The sequence below is a fragment of the Drosophila busckii genome, chromosome 3R (genome assembly GCF_011750605.1).
Source record: "Drosophila busckii strain San Diego stock center, stock number 13000-0081.31 chromosome 3R, ASM1175060v1, whole genome shotgun sequence".
NCBI lineage: Eukaryota > Metazoa > Arthropoda > Insecta > Diptera > Drosophilidae > Drosophila > Drosophila busckii.
In genome coordinates this window covers 4,420,672-4,443,790 of record NC_046607.1, presented here as the reverse complement: position 1 = coordinate 4,443,790, position 23,119 = coordinate 4,420,672, and the positions used below count along the sequence as shown (strand labels likewise).

Genomic DNA, 23,119 nt, shown 5'->3' with positions numbered 1-23,119 from the left:
CACACAATATTCGTTATCGATAAATTTGAGAGTTGCGTACTTAACTTATCGTAATTTTAAAATAAGAAACAATTTGCTGTTATTTTCTACAGTCTCGAGAATGTACATATATATTTTGTTGAAAAAAATAATCACAAATATGTGCAATTAGACTACGTGTAATATATACGAAGCCTCAAACATTTACAACTTATGCAATATGAATCACGTTCAGTAAGGCCTCAACAAACCATAAGTAAAAATAATGGTCAGTTTTCTTAAACTAAACTAAACACCATTTAATTGGTTACGCACTGGCCTTGATATGCGTCAATTGGTTAATGTGCGTATGTCCCTGCTCGAAAACATTTGAACTACCCAGTGAATTCTCCGCTATCCTTACGCTACCGCTGGTTTTTCTTCTTGCTCCTTCTTCAGTTTTTCCTGACCCTGCTGATAATTAAAGGCACGGCCAAGTTGCACTACTTGCGTCAAGCCAACAAAGAGATTCACCGCAAATAAACTGTAGTTTTTGGGTATTATGACAAGGGAGTAACGAGACCAGATAATGCCCGTGGCAGCCAGTGCACCGCAAGCCGGTATGGAGATTGTATCCGCCGGCCGTGCCAAATCTCCGAGTCCAGCAGCAACCAGGCCCTGAAAGTCAATAGAAAGATCTGTGTAAGTCTAATCAAATATTTTTGCGATCATTAACTCAATTTGCAAAATAATCTTTTTGAATTATCATAATTTTGGCGCGTGCTCAGCACGTAAACACACATTTACACACGCACATACACAACGTTATCTCACAAACACAAATGCGCAATTATAACGCGTTCTGAACAGGCAGCTGGTTGGCTAAATCAGCAACAACAACAATTAAAGGCATGTATTAGTGTTGGCGTCTCGTCATAAAATAATATAAAGCAGATTTGTTTATTATTGTAGCGTAGATTTTTATATCAGCAGCAGACAAAGATAATGAAAATTGGCGAAGGTCATTCAGTCGGAATTATGTAATCTAATGTCACTTACCCATTTGAACACAGGTGCCCAGAAGAATATCGTTTTGGGTCCTATAGCAAACGAATATTATTAAGTTAATTAGCTTAGGCTCTACACTCTGTTTGGTATTAACTTACCCGCAGGATGTAGCCAAAGTGGGCGCATTTTCGCTGGCACAAATTTGTCACAAGCTCCAATTAAGCCATTGTATAATTTTGAATGGATTCCCTTGCCAGCGGATGCGGCTGCTGTTGCTGTTGAGGGTGGTGGCCGCGGTGCTGGAGCAGGTGGTGGTGGTTGAACGGCTGCTGAAGACATTTTTTTTGTGCGCGTAAACAACAACAACTAATAAAATTCCAACCAGCACAGCTGCTCACGACGAACGTAGCGGACAGACGGTTTTACTCGTACTGTTGTTTAGCGTGGCAGTGAACAAACGAATCGTTGGAGTATAGTGTAATAACAAAGCGTTGAGCAGATTAACACTGCCCCTCAGCGTCTGCGCTCTTTCTTGTATAGTTTGCATGTTTGAGTGAGAGAGAGAGCGAAAGATACATTTATGCATATGTATATACATACATACACATACACGGCGTAGCAACTGCTGAGAGAATGTTATTACATATCCAATACTGTAACTTTCTAAAATTGCATTAGGAACAAAACTAGTTTGTTAAAATTAATCTGATTTAAGTAAAGCATTTTTTTCCTTTAATGATACATACGCACATACGGAACGTCCTTGACCTTGACCATAAAATTCAACGCATGACTCTGTGCCAATTTCCGTTCCCACTGCATGTTGACGGAAGCTAATTTCCACACATACAATCGTAAACAAATGCAAGTGCATGGCCTAAGAGCCGTATGTATATCTATAAATAAAACGCGACAGCCGAGATCGCACTCTGTTCCTCTCTTTAAACATCACGTGACACCTGATGCATCTGCATTTTATTATTTTTTTTTACATATATAGATGCATACCATAAATGTTAGTTAAATTAATGCCAATATCTGAGATTCATCACCAAGAAAAGTGCTTAGCTACGTTTATTTGTTTAAAAACATATAAGCAATCAACATGATATTTATCAACACTGATAATATTAACATTTGAATTTCGATACTTGTAATCGATTAGCTCAATACTGCACGGACTTTAACTTCTAGAATCTAGGTAATAAGCCTGGAATATTATTAAATTGCCCACTCCAATAATTAAAAATTACATTCAAGGTTCATATGCATGAATAGACTTTATTTTCTTAAGACGTTTTTGCAGGGTTTGAAACTAGGTTCAAAACTGTATACATAGATATTGAATGCGCATCTAGACGTAAGACATGACTTGATGCTACCAAGGAAGGGACTACAACAAAATATATAAGTACACTAAAAAGAGCAGGTGAAACGGGAGCTGACAAAGGGGCGAAAAATAGTATACAATACATACTGAGAGAGTGCAACTTAAAGCTAAGATTTATGTTTTGTTTTCCTACATATACGTTTAGGATGAAGAAGGGGGTGCTGCCGTGGCAGCGACAGCAGCAACAACGCTAGGGGCTGGAATGCTTGGAGGCGCTGCAACTGTCCCGACTTCAGCAGTTGGCGCTGCACTAGCTGGGGGCGTTGTGTCTACAAAAATAATATATTTAATCTTGTTCATATTATTCACAATAATAGTTTTTAATAAATACCCATGGGAATGGACGCTGATGGAGGCGCCGCCGCAGGAGCTGCATGATCAGCTATTGGTGCGGGTGGCGGTGCTGCAACAGCAGGGGGTAGCACTGGTGGCGCTGAAAAAGCTGCACCATTAGGCGGGGCCCCTGGTGCTATGTGCGGCGGCAAAGGCTGATGCGCATGGGGATGTGGATGCGGCTGCTGCAGCGGCGGTGGCTGATGATGATGTGGTGGCGGACCTGGCTGTGGTAGCGGTTGTTGTTGTTGCTGTAGTTGTGGTGGTGGTATCATGCCACCGGCAACAGCGGCAGCCTGACCTTGCTGATGCAACTCCTGCTGCAGACGATGATGTGCCTGTTGACGCGCTCTAAACTCAGCAGCCTTGAGCTGCTCCAGATGGAATTGCTGACGCTCGGTGATGAGCTGTTGTCGCTGATATTCCAAACCCTCGCGTTCACGCTCCATGGTGGCCTCCAGCTCTTCAAAGTGTCGCAATTTGATCTCAAGCTTCTTCATTTGTGTCTCTACCAGCAATGCCACAAGTGATTTAATCTTACGCTCCTCCAGCGCTGCCAAATGTTTCGCCTTGACTGCCGCAGAGGCCAATGCAGCGGCTGCTGCTGTTTGCATATTATTTTCACTAAATGCGCCTTCCTTGGATAAAGCATTACCGCTGGAGCCGCTGTTGGAATCACTTGTGGCTTCCTTTATCTCGCCATCTCCACTCGTTTCGGTTTCCATTTTAATTTCGACATCGCTGCTGGTGCCTGTGCCCGTCTCTGTGGGTGAGGAGTTGGAAGCCGTTTTGTTTGAGGCATTGCTCGTTTTGTCGGTTTTGTTGGCTTTGTCGCCGGGCGACGATTCTTTAGATTTAGATTTATCAGTGTTATTGTTCGTGCTGGTCGTGTTGGCTGTTGTTGTGGTGGAAGATGTGGAGCTTGTCGAGTCAGTGTTTGTGTTGGACTTATCCGATTTCGTTTTGTCTTTGGACTTGGCATCATCTGTGGCGTGTATGTGTGTGTGTGTAAGTATATGAATGTGTGTGCAAAACACAAAAACGTAACACAAAAAGTTGGCCAATTGAACATCATGTATGCAAATTTTTAAAGATAAAAGGAATCACAAACAGAAATTATTAAAAATATTTTTGAGGCATGCAGAACATCGATTAAATTAATTTAAGTAAATGAGACTGTGCCTTTACCGTCTTTCTTGGTAATACCATCCTTGGCATCCTCATCGTTGCTTGTGGCACCCTCCTTGGTTTCATCCTCCTCCTTGTCGTTACCCGTGCCAGCAATGCCGCTGTTAGCCAAACCAAAATTTGGATTGAACTTGCCGCCAGCGGAGGCCTTTTCCACGTTCTTCATATGGTTGTCCATAATCGTGGCTGGCACCTCGTCCTAAAATTATATTGTGTTTAAATATAGAATTATATTTTTGAATTCATTTCTAAATTAAAAGCCTATTAATATGATGTATGTAACCTTACACTGGTGTAGCATAAGTTATATACCTTAATAGCTGCAAATTCTTCCATGGCCGCCTTTGCAGCAGCCGCCGCTACGCGAGGATCCACGACAGATGCCAAAAATGCCACAGTAGACATAATTGGGTTACCCGACTTGCTAAATGGTATAGGCTGGCAGCCAAGTGGACCCAGAAAGCCACCATCATCTTCTAGGTAGGGGTCTTCAATGGGCAGTCGCAGAAAGTGCAAAATGCACTCATCCTGTGTGCGTGTGCCCACATGTTCGCACACCTTGTTCCAGTCATCCTTATGCATCTCGAGTCCTTCAAGCAACAGCAATGTCTCCTGATCGGTCCATTCGCGTGACATACTTGCAGCTGTGCGATTTTTCATGGCCGACGGCTTTTTGGCATATTGATCCAGCTTGAGACCGAATTGATTGACGCCTGAGCTCAAGCCGCCGGCAGCCCCATTTTCAAGAGTTTCTGTTTTAATGCCTAATGCGCCACCGCTCTTATCGCACTCCATGGGCATGTCTTTGCCCAATGGCTTTTTATCGAGATCAAGTAGCGTTTTGGCTGCTGATGGCTGCTGCGTCTTTTGCGGATTAATTGCTTGCAAGCCTGACGGCGTATCCGACAAGATATGAAAGTGAGAAGTGGGCGGTGGTCCCATTGGGGTGGGTCGCAAATCAGCATCGATCTGATAATTGATGAGTCCCCACTGTTCCAAGAAGGCATGTACGCGCATTATGGCGCACACGTCGCCCGCCAAATTGCGACGACAGGCAGTGCTGGTCAAGTACTCCGTTGGATTAAGCCTAGCATAAACAATAAGTTAATTTTTAAAAAAAGTTGCACAAGCGTAAATGAAATAATTTACCTATAGGTATCAATCATAAAGTTACGATAGGCCATGTAAATCTCAGGCGTTTTGGATTTGTTCTTGCTGTTGAAGAACTCGGGCATGGCGCGCTTCTCAATGACATGTATAGAGTTGTAATCAAACCAGGCAGAATATGAAGGCACAATAATGTGATGCGTCTGCTCTGTCACATTATCCTCCATGTCTTCTTTAGCAGATGAGGAAAACTCCTGTGTATTGCTATTATCGCTTGTTTTCCCCGTCTGCGAATTATCGCCATCTCCTGTGGACATGGCTTGTGCACCGCTGCCACCTGTCATTTCATCATCCAAATCAGTCATGGTGCCACCTGTTCAACAAAGAATTATAAACAATTGTCAACGAGGGGAAATTGCGTAAACTCACCCTTAATGGGCATCATATCATTGTCAGCACGCGATTTGTTTCCCGGAGCAGGACTTGCTGTCGATTGAAGTGACGAATGCGCAGACTTGTGGACCTCTTGTATATTGGGCTCCGCTGGCGGATCGTCAAGATCGCGTGTTAGATCTTCTTCGTCATCATCGTTACGTGATTTCTTGTGTATAACAGCCGGCGAGCGCTTTCGTTTGCCAGGCTTTGAAGTCGAAGTGCTAGTTGTGGGTGATGGTGAACGGCGCCGCTTTTGCTTTCCAGTTGAACTGCTGGTACTGGGCTTCTTTTTGTCATCACCAAAGGACATAATGTCATCAATGGACATGCGCTGCTTGTGCGTTTTCTTTTTACCTAGTTCATCTACTTCATAATCCTCCTCGGCCATCCATTCATTGTATTGCTCTAGATCTAAAATCCAGGAAGCTGCTACGCGCCAACGTTCCGCTGGCGACTCCGGATTGTCAGGTATATTATCGGGCAAATCGAAATTATTTACAGTCCACGAGTCATAGGACTCTGGAAAGTAATACCAATGCAACATCACATGGTTGCCACGTTTGAATATGGGCCGTGCATATTCATCCGGATGCGGATCTACGACAGGGTAAACAATATGCGTAGCTTCTTCTTCCTCTGTGACTATTTCCACACGACGATTGTCAAGAATTTCACGCAAGCGTGACTCAAAGCTCTTCTCAATCTCTGGTCTTATGTAAATGTATGGTATGCGATATAGATCCGCCTCCACGAGTGCTTGCTCGATTTCAATTAGCAGTTGTATGTTAGGGTCCTTACGTGTCGGATTCTTGCCAATTGAAAAATCAAATTTCTTTCCGCGTTGCTCGGCGCGAAAACGAAACATGGTTGAAAAAATAATGCAAAGACCGCCGCCGTTTTTAAAATCCAGGAAGCAGCGCATCTGTAAAAATTTATAAATGAGTTTTTAGTCCACAATATCTCTTAGTTGTCTCATAATTAAAATTAAAAAGCTGTATTCGTAATTCAAAAGTCTAATCGCGTGCGCGCCCCCTTCTACAATATTTGCTTCGAGTTCAATTTGTAGCGCGCGTGTAGATACAAAACATTTTTCATACACGAAACACCCTGTGTTCCTCCTACCCAACACACGCACACTAATACATGAGTACTTACCGGGATTCTGGTTGCCGGCGGCTCAGTAGAGTTTTTGCCCAACTTAGCCTCCACATATTGCAGAAATAGTACTAGCAATTGTGCAAGTGATTCCTTGGTTATTGGCTCCGAGCTGTGCGCCAAGTACTGAAACACAGAAATGCATTATAATTGTTGTATGCTTGCAATTTATGAGCAGCGCCATTTTTGTTTTCGCTCGCGACGGCGTTGTACTTACTTTTTTACAATTTTTTTGTAGCCACAGTCGTATAGACTCAAAGCCTTGCAGAGTCTCTGGCGATTGGAAGAAGTCAATATTGGGACTACCATCCTTTTTAGGACCCAGTGTATTCATTGTGTAACACTTTTTAAATGCTTTTATTTGATTTTATCCACAGTTTCACTTCTAAAATGAATATTGAAAACGACGTAGCCGCAAAAGACGCACACAATCAAAACTTGTGGATGACAGTGTGTGTCCAGCAGATATGTATTGAGCTGCGCTCGAAGGGAAAACCTATCATCGATAGTAAGAATGCTAACAATAATGGAACTAGCTCTTAATGCTTATAGAACTAGAGTATTGAGAATATCCGCTTAAAATGCTTGCTGATTAATTGTAATAGTTTCCCATTTATTTATTCGATTAAATTGTGTAACGAATATTGAGTAGTTTGGTTTGATATACGCAAACTAGTTCGCAAAAAGTCGCCCCATCCCAATAACAAAACTGAGTTGCCATTCATTCTAAATGTTATCTAAACGAATATTCTGATTAAAAACTAAACTAATCATATTGCCTTGAAGATTTTTGCACAATGCATATTAATAGGAAACTAAATGACTACATTACAAGCTACAATTCACAATTAATTGAATTATACTTTTGGTCTGAAAATATCAGCTTCAGATCGATGGCAACTCTATTTGTATTTTATTTCGTGTTCGAAGTGAGCACCGTACAGTATAAATGTGACTTGAACAGTGCGAACATGGCTTTCCCTGGTAATATAAATATCCAAAAATTTGAGAATATTGAGCGTACAGAGTGCATTTGTGTCTGTGTGAAGCCTAATGTTAAATTAAAACATTGACTATTGTGACCAACCGACACTTGCGACTCCAAACCAAATTGGTTGCACCTTCTTCAAAACCGGTGTATAGGTGTAAATAATCAATGAAACGAATTGGTTACGCGAGCGAGTGAATAAAATAAAATAAAATAAAAAAAGTGAACGCGTAGCAGAGCAGCGCTGCGGCAGAGATCAACACATACATACAAGCAAAAGTGAACAGTGTACAGTTTATAAAAACAAATAGAATATAAATTTGTTTGAAATACGTCATATAGTGTACGTGAAAAGTGAGCAAAATGCATTAGTTTAATAAAACGGGCATAAATTAAAGTGACAAAAGCGCACTCGTAGCGCAGCTCAGCTGCAGCCGCAGTCGCAGTTGACGTCAACGTCAGAGTCAACGCCGCCATAGCTATGAAGCGACAGCACACCGACCGAAACGCAACGTTTGCCAAAGGTAAGTTCCACGTTTGGTGTTTACACATGTGTTTGTGTGACTGTGTATATACTGTATAAACATATGTATGTTTTAACTAATTACATTAGTATGGATTAGCTTATCTTTGTCGACTGAACAGTCGCTGCTTTCCTTAGCGCGTTGTCGACGCGTCTTATTTCCGTTGCAACTTTCAATGTATGCGCGCGCTGCGTGATTTGAGGTTAGCAGAGGCTACGCTCTGCAGTGATAAGACGTACACACATGCATACATATACAAATTTAGCTTTGCGTTTTCCCCCCTATCATTACCCAAGAGCAGCAATTGCTGCTTGTGAAGTTTTTGTTTTTAATTCCTAGTAGCTCTTAAACTAATACGAAATGCCCCCGTCATTGTATTTTTAGTATCAACGATTGCTCGATACAGTTTCATTTTGTTTTCGCATAGCGCTTTTTATGTCGGATTTGTTGCCGCCCGCCTATTCGTTCATTCACAAATTCATTTACTTTTTGGGTGGCCCAATGAGCTCCAATTGACGAAATTACAGCTTATAGCTGTATTGTTGATTGTGAGCAAAAATTTGTATTTTGTAGGCTCAGGTGCTAGTCGCTGTCGTAGTCAAAAGTCTCTCTTGCTCTCTTCTCTCTACCTCTCTTATTCTCTTGCCTAGTTTGAATACGTTGTCCACATTTGCGGCAACGCAGCAAAAGCAAACGGCACTTATGACTTGTTACCGTAATCGACATCATGGACTGTTAGGTGTTTCTCGCGAGCGCTTTATCTCTATCTCTCTCTCTCTCTCCACGATTTACTGTACATAACTCACACACATTTAGTAAATACACATGTACGTTTAAATACAACTTGGCTTGTATTTCTAATTGATTTATGGCAATTTTTCTTTTATAGCAATAAAGTGGCAATATAATCTCTTGTTAACGAGCAAGCCTTTAGCAAGTTGTTTCTACTCGTTTAAACTTTATATACATTTGATAATAAAAAATACATGTATATATGTTTGCTAAAACATTTTTAGTTAGAGCATAATTTTACTTAGCATTTGGCAATGATCTTGAAACAAACCTGTTTGCAGTTGTTGGCCAACTTTTAAATATCAAAAACACGTTTTGCACATCATCTTCTTTTTTTTTTTGGCAGTGCATAAAGATCAGATCAAAAGGGATATTATTTATGGGTATGCACGTACATTTGTATTTGTAAATATGCAATGAGGTATGCCATAGCAGCTGTTTAAATATTTAACAAATTTTGTTGGCATACATAAATATTCATTTTAAATTTCAAACAGATACGTTTGTGCTCACCTAGTATTAAATTTGTAAGAATATTTTACGTTTAGCTAGAAAATAGGAATCATTTAAAAGTATTGATACGTTTTATAGGATTTAGATAACGTTCTAAATCTATTACGTTTTGATATGGCATACAAAATGATTCATAAATTAAGAAAGAGCAAGGCTTTCAATTAAAGTTTACAATATGTAAACGTGGGCCATGCCAATTGGTCACTTGGAACTATATTTGAAACAGTTCATTAAACAAACCGATGTACATATAACAGTGTATACGCATATGTGTATATTATACACATGTATACTATATATAAACTTTGCTTTTGTGATGTGTGTGTGTTTGTTTTTACTGATAACGCGTTAATGCTCTCAATATGTGAAGCTAACGACTATATAAACAAAATCAATAGAGTTGCGTGATTGTTGTGAAACAATGTTATGTTCTGATAAATATGCAAAAACTAAAGTTGATTTCAGTCCTCATTTAAACATTTAATGGTCTTTTAATTTGTAAAATACGCCCACACGCAAATAAAAGGTCTCCAGCACAGCGAAGTGCAGTTGTTTATATATACTTAGTAAACGTTTAATCGTTTGTTATATGATGTACATAAATGGCCTAAGCCAATACATGATTGTTAGCTATGATTGTCATATAAATGTGCCTCATTATTACTATGTTGGTTAACAATAACTTTTGTTCATTTATTGGTTTTTATTATTGCTATAATATTATTGGCATTTGTCATGGTCAATTGGCATGTTAAATATGTATTTTTTAATTAAATTCTTAGGTTCAATGAACTCGAAACGGTTTTCATTTAGAACTAACTTGACTTATCCACTGCTTATTGTTTTATTCAACAAAAATATGTTTATATTGTGACTATGTACAAAGATATTCTTTAATCTTCGCTATGACAATTCCATTTTATGACGTCATAGCTTTGACGTTAAGTCTGCTTAAAGAATGCAATTTATTAATCAGTAAATTGACACGTTTTTATTTAGATTAACATTTTAAAAACCATGAATGCGCAATACATGAGTCAGCTAGTTTTAGTTTTAATAAAGTTTATAAGCTTATCGTACTATCTATAGCACATTAATAACACAATAATTATCAATGCAGTTTAGCTAACACGCCCCTAAAATAAAATTGCTGTAAACTATTTATAGACAGTTTGTTTAGCATTTTTGAACTTTTGTTTTGTGCTTTAGTTTCACTTGCGAGCGCAAAAACAAAAACAACTGTGACAAACGTTTTGCCAAAATTCAAATCAATATAAAAAAGAACGATTTACTTCATAAATAAATAAATAAATACGGCTTGCTACAAAAAAAAAAACGTTTCAAACAAGACACACAACACATACTATTTGATTTAAATTCAAGGTTGATATATTATAGTAGCTTTTAAGCTTCCTCATGGAAAATGAATTAATCGAAAAAGCAATGAGCATGCGAAAGAGACACATAGATAGAGAGGAGAGGGATAGAGATACATCTGCGCACTTTTGATTTATTGAAGGGTTAATCTGCAGTTCGGACAGCTCAGCTCGGATGTAGGTCATCAATTAAAATTTGCTGTTTGTATACTAAACTTCCTTAAATGAAAATTCAAAAAGCAAATGTCGTTCAGTCAGTTATCAAGCTAAAAATAAGACTTTCTTATCGCGGTCATTAATGCGACGAGTTAACAAAGAATTTGAGCAACGCAAAAGATATTTCAAAGTTAGAAATACATACATATATTTTCGTTTAATGATAAAACATAAATTCATTTCTTTTTGCAGATTATTTACGCTTAGTAATTAGTAAACAATAAACAGAGTCAAGGAACGTAGAGTCAAATACTATACACCAGAATGACTTCCCGGTAAGCAGTTTATATATAAAATTCTATTTGATTTATTAATATTAATTCTATGCTTTCTCGTCGCGCAGACTTGATCGCCTTTTCATATTGCTCGAGTCGGGCTCAACGGCCGCCACGCGTCAAGCGGCAGCCAAGCAAATTGGCGAAGTGCAAAAACTTTATCCACATGAGTTGCACGCGCTGCTCAATCGCCTGGTTGGCTATTTGCATAGCAACAACTGGGAGACACGCATTGCGGCAGCACAAACCGTCGAGGCCATACTTAAGCAGGTGCCCAGCTGGCAGCCAGAGCTACAGCTGCAGTCAAAGCTGATCAAAACAGAGCGCAATGCCAGCGATGCCAATGAGGAGGACAGCTGCCAGTCCAATGCTTCCTCTAACACAACCACAGCCACAACTAGCGAACGTTTGCTTAGCTTTGATGAGTTCGATTTGCAACAAATACTGCAAAAGGGCGCACGTCTCATTGGCTCCGAGGGCAATGAGTTCGATGTGCAGGAGGAGCAGCCAGCTAGCGCTGGCGGCGCTGAGGATCAAAGCGTTGCGACGCGCCTAAGTCGTCAGCGCGCCATGCTCAATGATAAGCTGGGACTGACGGCAGCCGCCAAGCTGGGCGTCAATCTAACTGACATGATTACCGATGATGATGTCGCCTTGGCGCGCAGCGGCAGCAGCTATAACGTCAATGCTGAGAAACTGCCGGTGGAGCATATTTTGAATTTAAAGTCGCTTAATGGTAGCGGCTCAACAGCAGCTGGTCAGCGCTTAAGCTGCCGCGAAATGAATCGAGCTAAGCGTAAGGCACGTCAAGGCAGCAGCGCCACAGTCTCAGTTGCGGCTGTCTCAGTTACACCCACCTGCAGTCGACGCAACTCAACAGCAGGCAGCGGCAGTGGCAGTAACAGCAGCTGCAGCAGCAGCAGCAACACCAACAACAACGGCAATGGCGCTGGCGCTGGCACTGGCGCTGGCAGTGTTGTCAACGCCAGTGATGAGCCAGAGAAAAAGAAGCTCAAAGCCATTGACAGACATGAGATTTTCTACAGCTTAAACGGTGCGTAGGCGTAAGATACAAATGATTCAATGACGCACATTGTATTTATATATGTATATATAGCTTGGCCTATGAATGCCGACCTCTTGCTTAGCTTGCAAATAGTCTATCTGAACTCAGTTTCTTTTTTTAAATTCCTTTGTACATTGTGCGTCAACTTAAAGTTAATTAAATTTGTGCCCCAATTGCCTGTTGCCAATTTAATTAAATAATCAACATTTTATTATGTTTGCTTTTTTGTAGCCGCTGTGCCAGATGCCACCGGCACTTGGATTGATGCTGTCTCTTGGCCGCTGGAGAATTTCTGCGCACGCTTGTTCATTGATCTCTTCCATGCCAAGTGGGAGGTGCGTCATGGGGCAGCAACAGCATTGCGTGAGCTCATCAATCAGCATGGCCAGAGTGCGGGCAAGTGTGCACAGCAGACGCCGGAGCAAATGCATGAGGCGCACAGTCGCTGGCTGGAGGATGCGGCGATACGTTTGCTTTGCGTGCTTTGTCTGGATCGCTTCGGGGACTTCATTTCCGACCAAGTGGTGGCGCCAGTGCGTGAAACATGTGCGCAGGTCTTGGGCACACTGGTCAAGTCCATTGATGAGGGCAAAGTTCAGCGTATTGTGGACATATTGCTGCAGCTGATACGCCATAAGAATGAGTGGGAGGTGCGTCATGGCGGTCTACTGGGCTTGAAGTATGTGTTTGTGGTGCGCGTGGAGCTGCTGCCCATTTACTTGCCCAATGCCATAACGGATATACTGTCGGGCCTGCTGGATGCAGTGGACGATGTGGGCGCAGTGGCAGCTGCTACCTTAATACCCGTTGCCATGTGGCTGCCCAAGCTGTTGAATCCCACGCAAGTGTCGGCAATTGTTAAAATGCTGTGGGATTTGCTGCTGGATCAGGATGAGCTTACATCGGCTTGCAATAGTTTTATGGGCTTGCTGGCGGCTATACTCAGTCTGCCTCAAGCTGCGTCTTGGATACAAATGGAGCCTATGGGCACGCTGGTGCCACGTCTCTTTCCATTTCTCTCGCACAGCACCAGCTCAGTGCGACGTTCGACGCTGAAGACGCTGCTAACGCTAACCAGCAATGTTGAGATTAAACGCGAGCCTAACAAAGAAGAGGAGGAGGCGGAGCAGCAGCGAGAGCTGAAGCTAAACTTCGGCGTCGTAGAATGGAGCTGGCAGCTGCTACAGCAGGCCCTGCGTCACATCTATCAGCGTCTGCTGGTCGAGCCACAAGCAGATATACAGGCATTGGGCCAACAGGTCTGGTCCAATCTTATACAGCACGCAGATCTGGGTGCGCTGCTGCATGCTGCCTGCCCGTATGTTTCATCCTGGATATGTCTGGCCATGCAGCCACCACGTCTGGCCTTTGATCCGAGCGTGCTCATACGGGCCGGTGTTGCTGGCGATGCAGCAGCAGCGGCAACAACGCCGCGTCGTCGCTTGCCACGCGTCGGAGACGATCTGGGCGGAGTGGCTTTGGCGCATAGCAATGCCACACAAAAGTTGTATCTGGGCGGCAGCGAGGCGACGCCGCAGGAGTTGCGTGAGTTGAATTTTATACGCGCACGCATAACAGCGTCGCGTGCTTTGGGCGCACTGTCCCACTATCTGGTGCAGCCGGCGCCGGGTGTCACCTACACCGCACAAATGGAAAGTCCCACCGATTGCTATACCAAGGTGCTGTTGGGTCATCTGAACTCGCGTTCTGCCGTGCAGCGCATTGTCTGTGGCTTGATAATTGCCTGTTGGGCGCTGGACAATGAGCCAGTGCGTCCAGGGCCGCCCAATTTGCAGGAGAAGCTGCATTTGTGCGTTGCCGAGTATTTGTACTACGACGAGGTGGTCATCTCCATGACGCGCCTGCTGCAGGAGGCACAGGATTTCATGGCCACGCTCAAGCAGAATCGTATACCGATTAGTGACTTCAACAATGCCAAGATTTTAACGCTTGACCAAATCGAAGCTGTGGCTACCACGCTCAGCGAGAATCTATGTCAATACGGTCTGAAGCCCAAGCTACTAGAAATGCTGCTCGAGCGTCGTCGCAGTCTGCAGGCTGCACACCAACAGACAACCAGTGAACAAAGCGCCTACCATGTGAGCGCCCAGGCAGCCTTGGCAGGCGCCATCTGTGCGCTGCACTGCCTGCCGGAGAAGCTGAATCCAGTGGTGAAGCCGCTCATGGAGTCCATTAAGCGTGAGCAGTGCCTGCTGCTGCAACAGCTGTCTGCTGACTTTCTGGTGCATCTTATGGATCAAGTTTGTGATAGAAATCCTAGTCCCAATAGCAAAATTCTCAACAATCTGTGCACGCTGCTGCGCAGCGATGCCGAATATACGCCCAAACTGGTGAGTGTTAAATGAAATTAAAATAAATTATGTATTATTAACACTCATTGCTTTGCTTGCAGCTAATGCCGCTCCAGACGCTGCAGCAGACGCGGCCCAGTGCCAACGAAAGCTGCGTCTACTTTGGTATCCTGACGCTATCGCAGCAGCAACAGGCCGTCAGCAGCAACCACAGCAACAGCAGCAGCGTCAATGCCAAGGCCAGCGCATCAGCTTTAGCACACCCCACACCTACTCGTGGTCCAGGTCGACCGCCAGCTAGCGAAGTATTGGCTGCAGCCACAGCCGTTGCTGCCAGCCTCGAGCTGAGCGTGCAGCAGGCCAAGGAAACGGAGGCGCGTCATTGTCGCACGCAACGTCTGGGCTCCGCCTGTGCCATAGCCAAGCTCTGCAGCAGCTTTGGCGCGCGCATTGTGGAGAAGGTGCCAATCTTTGAGCAGCTGCTCTTCGGCAAGCTGCAGCAGTTTGTGGCCAACACAGATGAGCAGACACTGGCCAGCACGCTGCCAGAGCTAAATGCCTGCAACGAATTGATTGGCTCGCTGCAGCTAATTGAGACGGCGGCGCCACATTTGCATGCCGAGTTGCATGCACAGCTGTTCAGCTTGCTGCCACAGTTGGGCTTTATAGTGCGGCACCCGTTGAAAGCGTTGCGGCATATGGCAGCGCGCTGCATTGCTGCGCTTGCCGAGCTGGATGCCTGCCGCACCATGGAGTTTGTGGTGCAGCAGCTGCTAGGACTGCTGCTGAAGGTGGAGCGACCCATTGAACGCCAAGGCGCTGTGGAAACAATAGAGCGTGTGGTGAATCGCTTGCAAATACGCATTGTGCCATATATAGTGCTGCTGGTGGTGCCGCTGCTGGGCGCTATGAGCGATACGGATGAGTCTGTGCGCTTGCTGGCCACGCACTCGTTTGCCACGCTCATACAGCTGATGCCGCTGGATAGTAGTGCACAAGTGAAGGATGATGCGCTGCAGCAGCGCAAGACGAAGGATCGCGAGTTTCTGGATTATTTGTTCAAGCCCAAGACCATACCGGATTATCGCGTGCCTGTTGAGCTCAGCGTCGAGCTGCGTGGCTATCAGCAGGCGGGAATCAATTGGCTTTGGTTTCTCAACAAATACAATCTGCACGGCATACTCTGCGATGACATGGGTCTGGGCAAGACGCTGCAGACCATTTGCATACTAGCAGGCGATCACGTGCAGCGTCGCGAGGCGCAGCTAGCACCACTGCCCAGTCTGGTCATCTGTCCGCCTACGCTCACGGGCCACTGGGTCTATGAGGTGGAGAAGTTTCTGGCGCAGTCGCCAGTGCTGCGTCCGTTGCACTACTTTGGCTTCCCCGTGGGACGCGAGAAGTTGCGCAGTCAAATTGGCACCAGCTGCAATTTGGTCGTCGCCTCCTACGACACCATACGCAAGGATATTGATTTCTTTAGCGGCATACACTTCAACTACTGTGTGCTGGACGAGGGACACATTATTAAGAATGGCAAAACCAAAAGCTCCAAGGCCATCAAACAGCTTAAGGCCAATCATCGTCTGATTCTATCCGGCACACCCATACAGAACAATGTGCTGGAGCTGTGGTCGCTGTTTGATTTTCTAATGCCCGGATTTCTGGGCACTGAGAAGCAGTTCATACAACGCTATTCGCGTCCCATTTTGGCTTCGCGGGATGCCAAGAGCTCACCCAAGGAGCAGGAGGCTGGCGTGCTCGCCATGGAAGCGCTGCATCGCCAGGTGCTGCCCTTCCTGCTGCGACGCGTTAAGGAGGATGTTCTCACTGATCTGCCGCCAAAGATTACGCAGGATCTGCTCTGCGAGCTTAGTCCGCTGCAGCAGCGACTTTATGAAGACTTTAGCAATAAACATCTGAAAGACTGTTTGGATAAGTTGGATGACGGGGAGAATCTCAGTGGCAAGACGCACATCTTTCAAGCACTGCGCTATCTGCAAAATGTTTGCAATCATCCAAAGCTGGTGCTGCGTCAAGCTGGCGATGATCTCAGCAATGTGGCCGCGCAGCTGGCGATTAACAACACCAGCTTAGATGACATTGAGCACTCTGCCAAGCTGCCTGCATTAAAGTAAGTTGCAAAGCTCATTTCTTTTAAACATAAACTATAAATGATTTAATTCTTGCTTGCAGACAACTGTTGCTGGATTGCGGCATTGGCATGCAGACGGAGTCGGTTAGTCAGCATCGCGCGCTCATCTTTTGCCAGCTGAAGGCCATGTTGGACATTGTGGAGCATGATCTGCTGCGCAAGCATTTGCCCAGTGTGACATATCTACGCTTGGATGGCAGCGTGCCCGCCTCTATGCGTCAGGATATTGTCAACAACTTCAACAGTGATCCCAGTATTGATGTGTTGCTGTTAACCACACTGGTGAGTGTAAAGCTTTGAACTTGCAACCAATTTCTGTTTTTTTAACTCTTTACTCTTTTACATAGGTTGGTGGCCTGGGTCTAAATTTAACTGGCGCCGATACGGTTATTTTTGTGGAGCACGACTGGAATCCAATGAAGGATCTGCAGGCCATGGATCGTGCGCATCGCATTGGGCAAAAGAAGGTTGTGAATGTTTATCGCCTGATTACACGCAACTCGCTTGAGGAGAAGATAATGGGACTGCAAAAGTTCAAAATAAATACTGCCAATACGGTTGTGAGCGCTGAGAACGCTTCGCTACAGACCATGGGCACATCGCAAATCTTTGATCTGTTCAATGGCAAATCACAGGCTGGGAATAGCGGTGCAGCTGCTGCTACAGCGGCCGGGAGTAGTGGAATGTCCATGAATGCGATTATTGAAAACTTGCCGGAACTTTGGTCTGAGCATCAGTACGAGGAGGAATACGATCTCGGCAACTTTGTGCAGGCTCTGAAGAAGTAAAGCCAGCCAACTATTTCCAATTTTTAAGACTTGGCGCCTTCGCTTACCATCATTACACAAATTAAACACACGCATCAAGTTATCAGTTTAAATTTTATAAGCACGGATTTGAATTATTTTATATGATGTTCCTTTTGCAAAATACAGATGAAGATGTTGAAATTCTAAATAAAAATCATTTAAAAGAATATCAATGTGTAGTGGTTTACTTTACCTCATTGTCATGTTTCTATTTCATTTGGGGGATTAGTTTTTCCTAATTAAAATTGAATTTTTAGTTATTTTTCAAATTTAAATTAAAGATTATTGCTTTTGCCTTTGAATGCATTTTTATTAATTTAAAAAGGGCTAGAAGTCAGCGAAAACACCCGATTTAACTGTACCATTTAATATGGGCGTGGCAAACACAATTCAAATGAGTGTAAGCATGCCTGTTTTAAAATGTTTTTGAACGAAGTTATGAACAAAAGAGTAAATAAACACGACAAATTTTTGTGAAATATTACATTTTGATGTGTATCTCAGCGAAATGCATTCAAATTTAAAAGGTTTAAAATTTACGATATTTTCGCAAAAATGCCAAAGAATACGCATTGCTTAAACTGCTAATAAAAATGTGATGTACCAACTTTGTTGGCCATAGCGCAGGAAAATTAAAATATCGGATGAGTAATGTTCAAGTTATGGCTAAAAAACATGGGCATGAGGCACGAAAACAAATCCTGCCTGTTTATTCTTTTGGTATTTTATTAATTATTAATTAAAATATAAATAAACTCAATAAAAATTGAATTCAGCAAAGAACAAAGTTCAAGTTTAATATATCAGTTCAAATTGAATTGGGTAAAAATTAACAATGGATCATCTGGCATAGGTAAGTATGGTGGACAGACAGGAAAGTAAGGTAAGTATTTTCTCATTTGCAGACAGCAGCGAACTGGAGGAACAAATAGAGTTAAGAAAATAGACGTACGAATAAACAATAATTTGTGAGCGTCCACTGTATGTATAATATTTGTAATAACATCATGTTGGTTGCATATATTGCCTTTGAGAATTGATAACATGCATTGATAACATGACAGTTGAAGAGCCTTTATAAAGCTCTCCAGTCGATATCGTAGTAGAGATAATGCTGTCCATTGACTTGCATTTCGGCATATAAAGCCTGTTCAGGCTGAGCATTGACCCCAGTGAAAGTGAAACTGGTGACAGCATGAGATATCCGCTTGCTCTAACATGCCTTTTACTGTTAATGGCAGAAATTTGGGGTCATGGCATGATGTTGGATCCTCCTAGTCGTTCCTCGCGCTGGCGCTTTGATGCGACTGCGCCGCACAATTGGAACGATAATGAACTCTTCTGTGGTGGTTTATATGTAAGTTGTATATGAAAAATATAAAATACTTCTAAAACGTTGAAATTAAATAGACGCAGATCAGGCAAGGTGGCCGCTGTGGCTTGTGTGGTGACAATTTTGCGCTGACACCACCACGTCCTAATGAGATTGGTGGTCAATTCGGTGGTGTTGGTATTATCAGCCAGTTTTATGCCACTGCTAATACTATAAGTGTAAGAATTAAGATTACCACAAACCATTTAGGGCACTTTGAGTTTCAGCTATGCAACTTGGATGCCTTTGGCGCTGAGACCGAGGCATGCTTCAGTCAGAATCGTTTGCTCTTTGCCGACGGCAACAACAAATTGGAAATTGGCACTTTAACTGGAGAATTTGATGTGTTGGTATTGCTGCCCAAGGGGCTTATCTGCAAGCATTGTGTACTGCGTTGGACATATGTTGGAGGTAAGTTGAATTTCACATACTATACGTACAGAATTGAATTGAAATTGTTTTTAACAAAAGCGAACAACTGGGGCATATGCGACAATGGCATCGGCGCCTTGGGCTGTGGTCCTCAAGAGACTTTTAAAAACTGCGCTGATGTTAGCATTTACAATGCAGACAATATATGGAGAGAGCCTGGAAGATCAGCCTAATGCAGCCAAGATAAAAATCCAAAGATTTAAATTATATAAACAGAATGTATGTTTAGCTAAGAACTTTTATATATTAGATGTTGTGCTGCCATTTACGTACATATGTTATATATCTGTGTGTCTACAGCCTATATAATATCCATAAATCTAATCTCTGTTTACACCCAAAAAATGTTGTTGTTAGCACAGAGACAAAAGCCTTGATAAGCTTTGAATGATTTTATGGGGAAGACTAAATTGCAGTTGCCAACCCAATATTTGGGGGTATATAAGGCAAAAACAATGCAATGCATAGTCCATTAATTCAAAAGCCAGCAAAGAACATGAAATACTACTGCCCAATATTGTTGCTAATTGCGTTTGGCGTGCTGCAGCAGACAAATGGCCATGGCATGATGCTGAATCCAGCGGGTCGTTCATCGCGCTGGCGTGACGATTCTTCCGCACCTACGAACTATGACGACAATGCACTTTATTGTGGTGGACTTTGGGTAATATTATTTGCGCTCTATTATATTCATTTGCTTATCAAGCTGTGGCGGCTTGCAGAAACTTGTGGAGAATAAAGCTTGCGGCTTGTGCGGCGATGACTACAGCATGAGCGTGCCCAGACCCAATGAACTTGGTGGCACGTATGGTCAGGGTAAGATTGTGCGAAGCTACTATGCCTCCGGCTTTGTCTACGTTAATGTGCTCATTACCGTAAATCATCTGGGATACTTTAAATTTGAGCTCTGCAACTTGGATGAATTTGGCAGCGAGTCTGAAGAATGCTTCCAAAAGAATCCCTTAGAGTTTCTCAATGGCAGCAACAAATATGAAATTGGAGAGAGAAGAGGCGAAATACCCGTAGCTATAAAGTTGACTGAGGGATTAGTCTGCAAGCATTGTGTATTACGTTGGACCTATACGGCGGGTGAGTGTAAAATACTTTTAGTCTATGTCTTTGAAATTTAACTTTTACTATTGCTGTAAACTTCAGGTAACAACTGGGGCGCTGATCAGGAGACCTTTAAGAACTGTGCGGATATTAGCATATTGGGATCTGCTCGAAGTGTTATTGATAACTCTGTTCAAGCTGAGTTGCCTGTGGAAGTCCAAGAAGCTGCTGAAGCTTAAACAAATAAATAATTAAAACACAATTTATATGCTTAGTACCTTTGCAATAAAAATAAAACTTAAATTACCATAATTATTATTTTCTGCACTAGCGTATTTATTACAGAAGCTGGCTAGAGCCATAATAATTATTATGCTTTATAAAATCCCGCCCTTATGTTTATAGCTCTAGATTTAATAACATTTATCGCAGCACTTAATAGTTTCAAATATCCTCATATAAGTTCTTACATATTATCAGTAATGAAAATGAAAGTTTAAGCCTTGAACCAATTACGTGGTTTAAATCAATTGACATCGAAAGTTCAGTAAACAAACCATAATGTGTGTATCCAAGGTTGGTTTATACTGCATATCTAATCATACTATCAGCCTATTGAAAACCATATTTTGAATGAGTCAATATTGCCAAATACGTCGCACAAATTTTGAAACGTTTGAACTAAATAAGTTATGTATTTGTCATGGTTGTTATGCGCAATAAAAAAACAAAGTGTGGGTTCTTTGCCCAGATAATACGATTCTTCAAAATTTTGTGTTCTATAAAAAATGTTGTAGACTAGTCCGATAAGCACTCTATAATTTTATATAGACAAATAGCGTAATAATCATAACGCCGAATAAAATCAGTAATTCTTATTAGATGTTAAAGATAAGAGCCACAATGTGGCACTATATAAGACTTGAAACTGCGTTGAGTTAGCACAGTTAAAAAGAAAGTGCCAAACAATATGAATTACTTTAAGCAGAGCAGTATTATCTTAGTGGTATTGTTAATAAGCTGCCTGTTGCAGCAGACACATGGCCATGGCATGATGTTGGATCCGCCGGGTCGCTCTTCACGCTGGCGTTACGACGATTCAGCGCCCAAGAACTATGATGACAATGCCTTGTACTGTGGTGGATTCTGGGTAAGTGGCAATAACTTTTAATATTATGCCCGATTTTTATGCAATTCTTTTGCAGAAACAAACTCAGAACGGCAACAAGTGTGGCTTGTGTGGTGATGACTACAGCGATGCCTTGCCCAGAGCCAATGAGCTGGGTGGCAAATATGGACAGGGAGTTATTGTCAAGAGCTACTATAGCTCTACTTTAACAGCCTTAAATGTGCGAATTACGGCCAATCATTTGGGCTACTTTAGCATGGATCTGTGCAACTTGGACGAGTTTAACGGCGAGTCAGATGACTGCTTTGCTAAGTATCAGCTGGAGTTCATTGATGGCAACAAAAGGCTTTATATTGGCAGCACAACTGGAAACATTGAGGCTATTGTGCAGTTTCCCAAGGGAGTCAGTTGCAAGCATTGTGTGCTACGTTGGACATACACGGCTGGCAATAACTGGGGCATTTGTGAGAATGGCAACGGGGCTCTCGGCTGCGGTGCTCAGGAGACTTTCAGAAGCTGCGCTGACATTAGCATTGTGCATTCACTGCGTGGTATGTTGGAGCCAGCAAAGCAAATGGCTGTCGAGCTGCCAGTGGAAGTTCCAGAAAAGGTTGTTTAATCCTATAGTCTTAAATAATATAAGAAAATATTAATCTCAATAACAAAAAATATATCAAACAAAAAATCTACGTGTTATTCTTTGCTTGCATAGTTTCAGCTTGAAGCTAGCGCAAAAACCAAGGGATATTTTTAAGACGATTAGGTTTGTGTCTCGAATAAACAACAGGGCTAGTTGGTCTTATATTCAATCTTTGCTTAATGGAATGATTGGCATGCGTAACATTTTTAGTCACAGTCGCTTTTGCTAATACATACTTATAAAAAAATGCATAAAAATTAGTGCAGATAAGCCGTGTCGAAGCCGTGTCATTCGTATTTAAATACGAAACTTCACTTTAATAGCTAGAGCAAATGAAAAATTTTGTATAAGCGCTTCTTGTGTTTATCTTTAACATAAGGATAATGCAATTTAATCCCTTTCCAGTTAAGAGTGCCATGCCTGCAGTCATTTGCGAATACTTGTGGGCGGGCTCGACTGTAAACATGCGGATTAAGAATACGGCAGCGGTGCAGAAAGGATAATTCGCCAACCGACAATGCCAGACAAAGGTGTTTTGTTTTTATGACTTTGTAACTCCTTCGCCCGGTAGACGATCCCAGTGCTTGCTCGGTTCGGTCGGTTGTGGGCGAAAGGATAATTTTATGAGCGAGGCAGGTACCGTGTCCGGCTAATAGAACACAATAGAACGCCTATTCGCAGTGCGAATTTAGCTACGACCCAAAGGAGTGAGCAATTCTGCACAATTGTGTTTACAAAGGCGGGCTTTATTTTGACTATTTAAAGGATTACGCTAAAGGATTGACTTTGCAACCTTGACTGTAGCAATTCCAGACAGCTAACGCCCACAATGAAGTTTTCTGCGAATCATCAAAATGCGTCTCTTCTTGCCAATCCGCTCAACTGCGGGTTTT

General features: G+C 42.7%; 6 protein-coding genes across 7 annotated transcripts; 4 read left to right on the top strand and 2 right to left on the bottom strand.

The window, feature by feature from the left end:
• Positions 1–79: 79 nt before the first annotated feature.
• On the bottom strand, positions 80–1,421 carry LOC108602984 (mitochondrial pyruvate carrier 2). The gene is made up of 3 exons (XM_017991370.2): positions 1,125–1,421; positions 1,018–1,058; positions 80–636 (listed from the first exon to the last, which is right to left on the bottom strand). Exons 1-3 carry the CDS (start codon positions 1,303–1,305, stop codon positions 379–381), a joined length of 480 nt encoding a protein of 159 aa, XP_017846859.1. The 5' UTR covers positions 1,306–1,421; the 3' UTR covers positions 80–378.
• An 818-nt stretch (positions 1,422–2,239) lies between these two features.
• Positions 2,240–6,999, bottom strand: LOC108602979 (SWI/SNF complex subunit SMARCC2). 2 transcript variants are annotated; one of them, XM_017991363.2, is made up of 8 exons: positions 6,792–6,999; positions 6,575–6,700; positions 5,414–6,341; positions 5,027–5,357; positions 4,190–4,964; positions 3,878–4,076; positions 2,688–3,674; positions 2,240–2,625 (listed from the first exon to the last, which is right to left on the bottom strand). In XM_017991363.2, the coding sequence occupies exons 1-8, from the start codon at positions 6,906–6,908 to the stop codon at positions 2,498–2,500; spliced, it is 3,591 nt and encodes a 1,196-aa protein (XP_017846852.1). In that variant the 5' UTR covers positions 6,909–6,999; the 3' UTR covers positions 2,240–2,497. The 2 variants fall into 2 exon arrangements, with proteins under 2 accessions (XP_017846852.1, XP_017846853.1); XM_017991364.1 differs by having other exon boundaries at positions 2,688–3,452; positions 6,792–6,908.
• An 828-nt stretch (positions 7,000–7,827) lies between these two features.
• LOC108602978 (TATA-binding protein-associated factor 172) lies at positions 7,828–17,737 on the top strand. Its single transcript, XM_017991362.2, has 7 exons — positions 7,828–8,086; positions 11,176–11,258; positions 11,327–12,312; positions 12,556–14,675; positions 14,738–16,770; positions 16,833–17,073; positions 17,139–17,737. Exons 2-7 carry the CDS (start codon positions 11,248–11,250, stop codon positions 17,577–17,579), a joined length of 5,832 nt encoding a protein of 1,943 aa, XP_017846851.1. The 5' UTR covers positions 7,828–8,086; positions 11,176–11,247; the 3' UTR covers positions 17,580–17,737.
• Positions 17,738–18,769: 1,032 nt separating this feature from the next.
• On the top strand, positions 18,770–19,588 carry LOC108602983 (CG4362). Its single transcript, XM_017991369.1, has 3 exons — positions 18,770–18,957; positions 19,011–19,383; positions 19,444–19,588. The coding sequence occupies exons 1-3, from the start codon at positions 18,796–18,798 to the stop codon at positions 19,575–19,577; spliced, it is 669 nt and encodes a 222-aa protein (XP_017846858.1). The 5' UTR covers positions 18,770–18,795; the 3' UTR covers positions 19,578–19,588.
• A 285-nt stretch (positions 19,589–19,873) lies between these two features.
• LOC108602982 lies at positions 19,874–20,711 on the top strand. Its single transcript, XM_017991368.2, has 3 exons — positions 19,874–20,068; positions 20,127–20,493; positions 20,560–20,711. Exons 1-3 carry the CDS (start codon positions 19,901–19,903, stop codon positions 20,694–20,696), a joined length of 672 nt encoding a protein of 223 aa, XP_017846857.2. The 5' UTR covers positions 19,874–19,900; the 3' UTR covers positions 20,697–20,711.
• A 706-nt stretch (positions 20,712–21,417) lies between these two features.
• LOC108602981 (CG4367) lies at positions 21,418–22,275 on the top strand. The gene is made up of 2 exons (XM_017991367.2): positions 21,418–21,607; positions 21,663–22,275. The coding sequence occupies exons 1-2, from the start codon at positions 21,428–21,430 to the stop codon at positions 22,203–22,205; spliced, it is 723 nt and encodes a 240-aa protein (XP_017846856.1). The 5' UTR covers positions 21,418–21,427; the 3' UTR covers positions 22,206–22,275.
• The last annotated feature ends 844 nt before the right edge of the window (positions 22,276–23,119 follow it).

Excerpts from the sequence above, each read along its gene's own strand:
- LOC108602984 (XM_017991370.2), bottom strand. The coding sequence starts at position 1,305 with ATGTCTTCAGCAGCCGTTCAACCACCACCACCTGCTCCAGCACCGCGG. Across the intron at positions 1,059-1,124 it reads ACTTTGGCTACATCCTGCGG|GACCCAAAACGATATTCTTC; the intron begins GTAAGTTAATAC and ends CGTTTGCTATAG. Across the intron at positions 637-1,017 it reads GGGCACCTGTGTTCAAATGG|GGCCTGGTTGCTGCTGGACT; the intron begins GTAAGTGACATT and ends ATTGACTTTCAG.
- LOC108602979 (XM_017991363.2), bottom strand. The coding sequence starts at position 6,908 with ATGAATACACTGGGTCCTAAAAAGGATGGTAGTCCCAATATTGACTTC. Across the intron at positions 6,701-6,791 it reads TACAAAAAAATTGTAAAAAA|TACTTGGCGCACAGCTCGGA; the intron begins GTAAGTACAACG and ends TCTGTGTTTCAG. Across the intron at positions 5,358-5,413 it reads TGATATGATGCCCATTAAGG|GTGGCACCATGACTGATTTG; the intron begins GTGAGTTTACGC and ends TTTGTTGAACAG.
- LOC108602978 (XM_017991362.2), top strand. Across the intron at positions 16,771-16,832 it reads GCCAAGCTGCCTGCATTAAA|ACAACTGTTGCTGGATTGCG; the intron begins GTAAGTTGCAAA and ends TCTTGCTTGCAG. Across the intron at positions 17,074-17,138 it reads TGTTGCTGTTAACCACACTG|GTTGGTGGCCTGGGTCTAAA; the intron begins GTGAGTGTAAAG and ends TCTTTTACATAG.
- LOC108602983 (XM_017991369.1), top strand. The coding sequence starts at position 18,796 with ATGAGATATCCGCTTGCTCTAACATGCCTTTTACTGTTAATGGCAGAA. Across the intron at positions 18,958-19,010 it reads TCTTCTGTGGTGGTTTATAT|ACGCAGATCAGGCAAGGTGG; the intron begins GTAAGTTGTATA and ends GAAATTAAATAG. Across the intron at positions 19,384-19,443 it reads GCGTTGGACATATGTTGGAG|CGAACAACTGGGGCATATGC; the intron begins GTAAGTTGAATT and ends TTTTAACAAAAG.
- LOC108602982 (XM_017991368.2), top strand. The coding sequence starts at position 19,901 with ATGAAATACTACTGCCCAATATTGTTGCTAATTGCGTTTGGCGTGCTG. Across the intron at positions 20,069-20,126 it reads TTTATTGTGGTGGACTTTGG|AAACTTGTGGAGAATAAAGC; the intron begins GTAATATTATTT and ends GGCGGCTTGCAG. Across the intron at positions 20,494-20,559 it reads ACGTTGGACCTATACGGCGG|GTAACAACTGGGGCGCTGAT; the intron begins GTGAGTGTAAAA and ends TGTAAACTTCAG.
- LOC108602981 (XM_017991367.2), top strand. The coding sequence starts at position 21,428 with ATGAATTACTTTAAGCAGAGCAGTATTATCTTAGTGGTATTGTTAATA. Across the intron at positions 21,608-21,662 it reads TGTACTGTGGTGGATTCTGG|AAACAAACTCAGAACGGCAA; the intron begins GTAAGTGGCAAT and ends ATTCTTTTGCAG.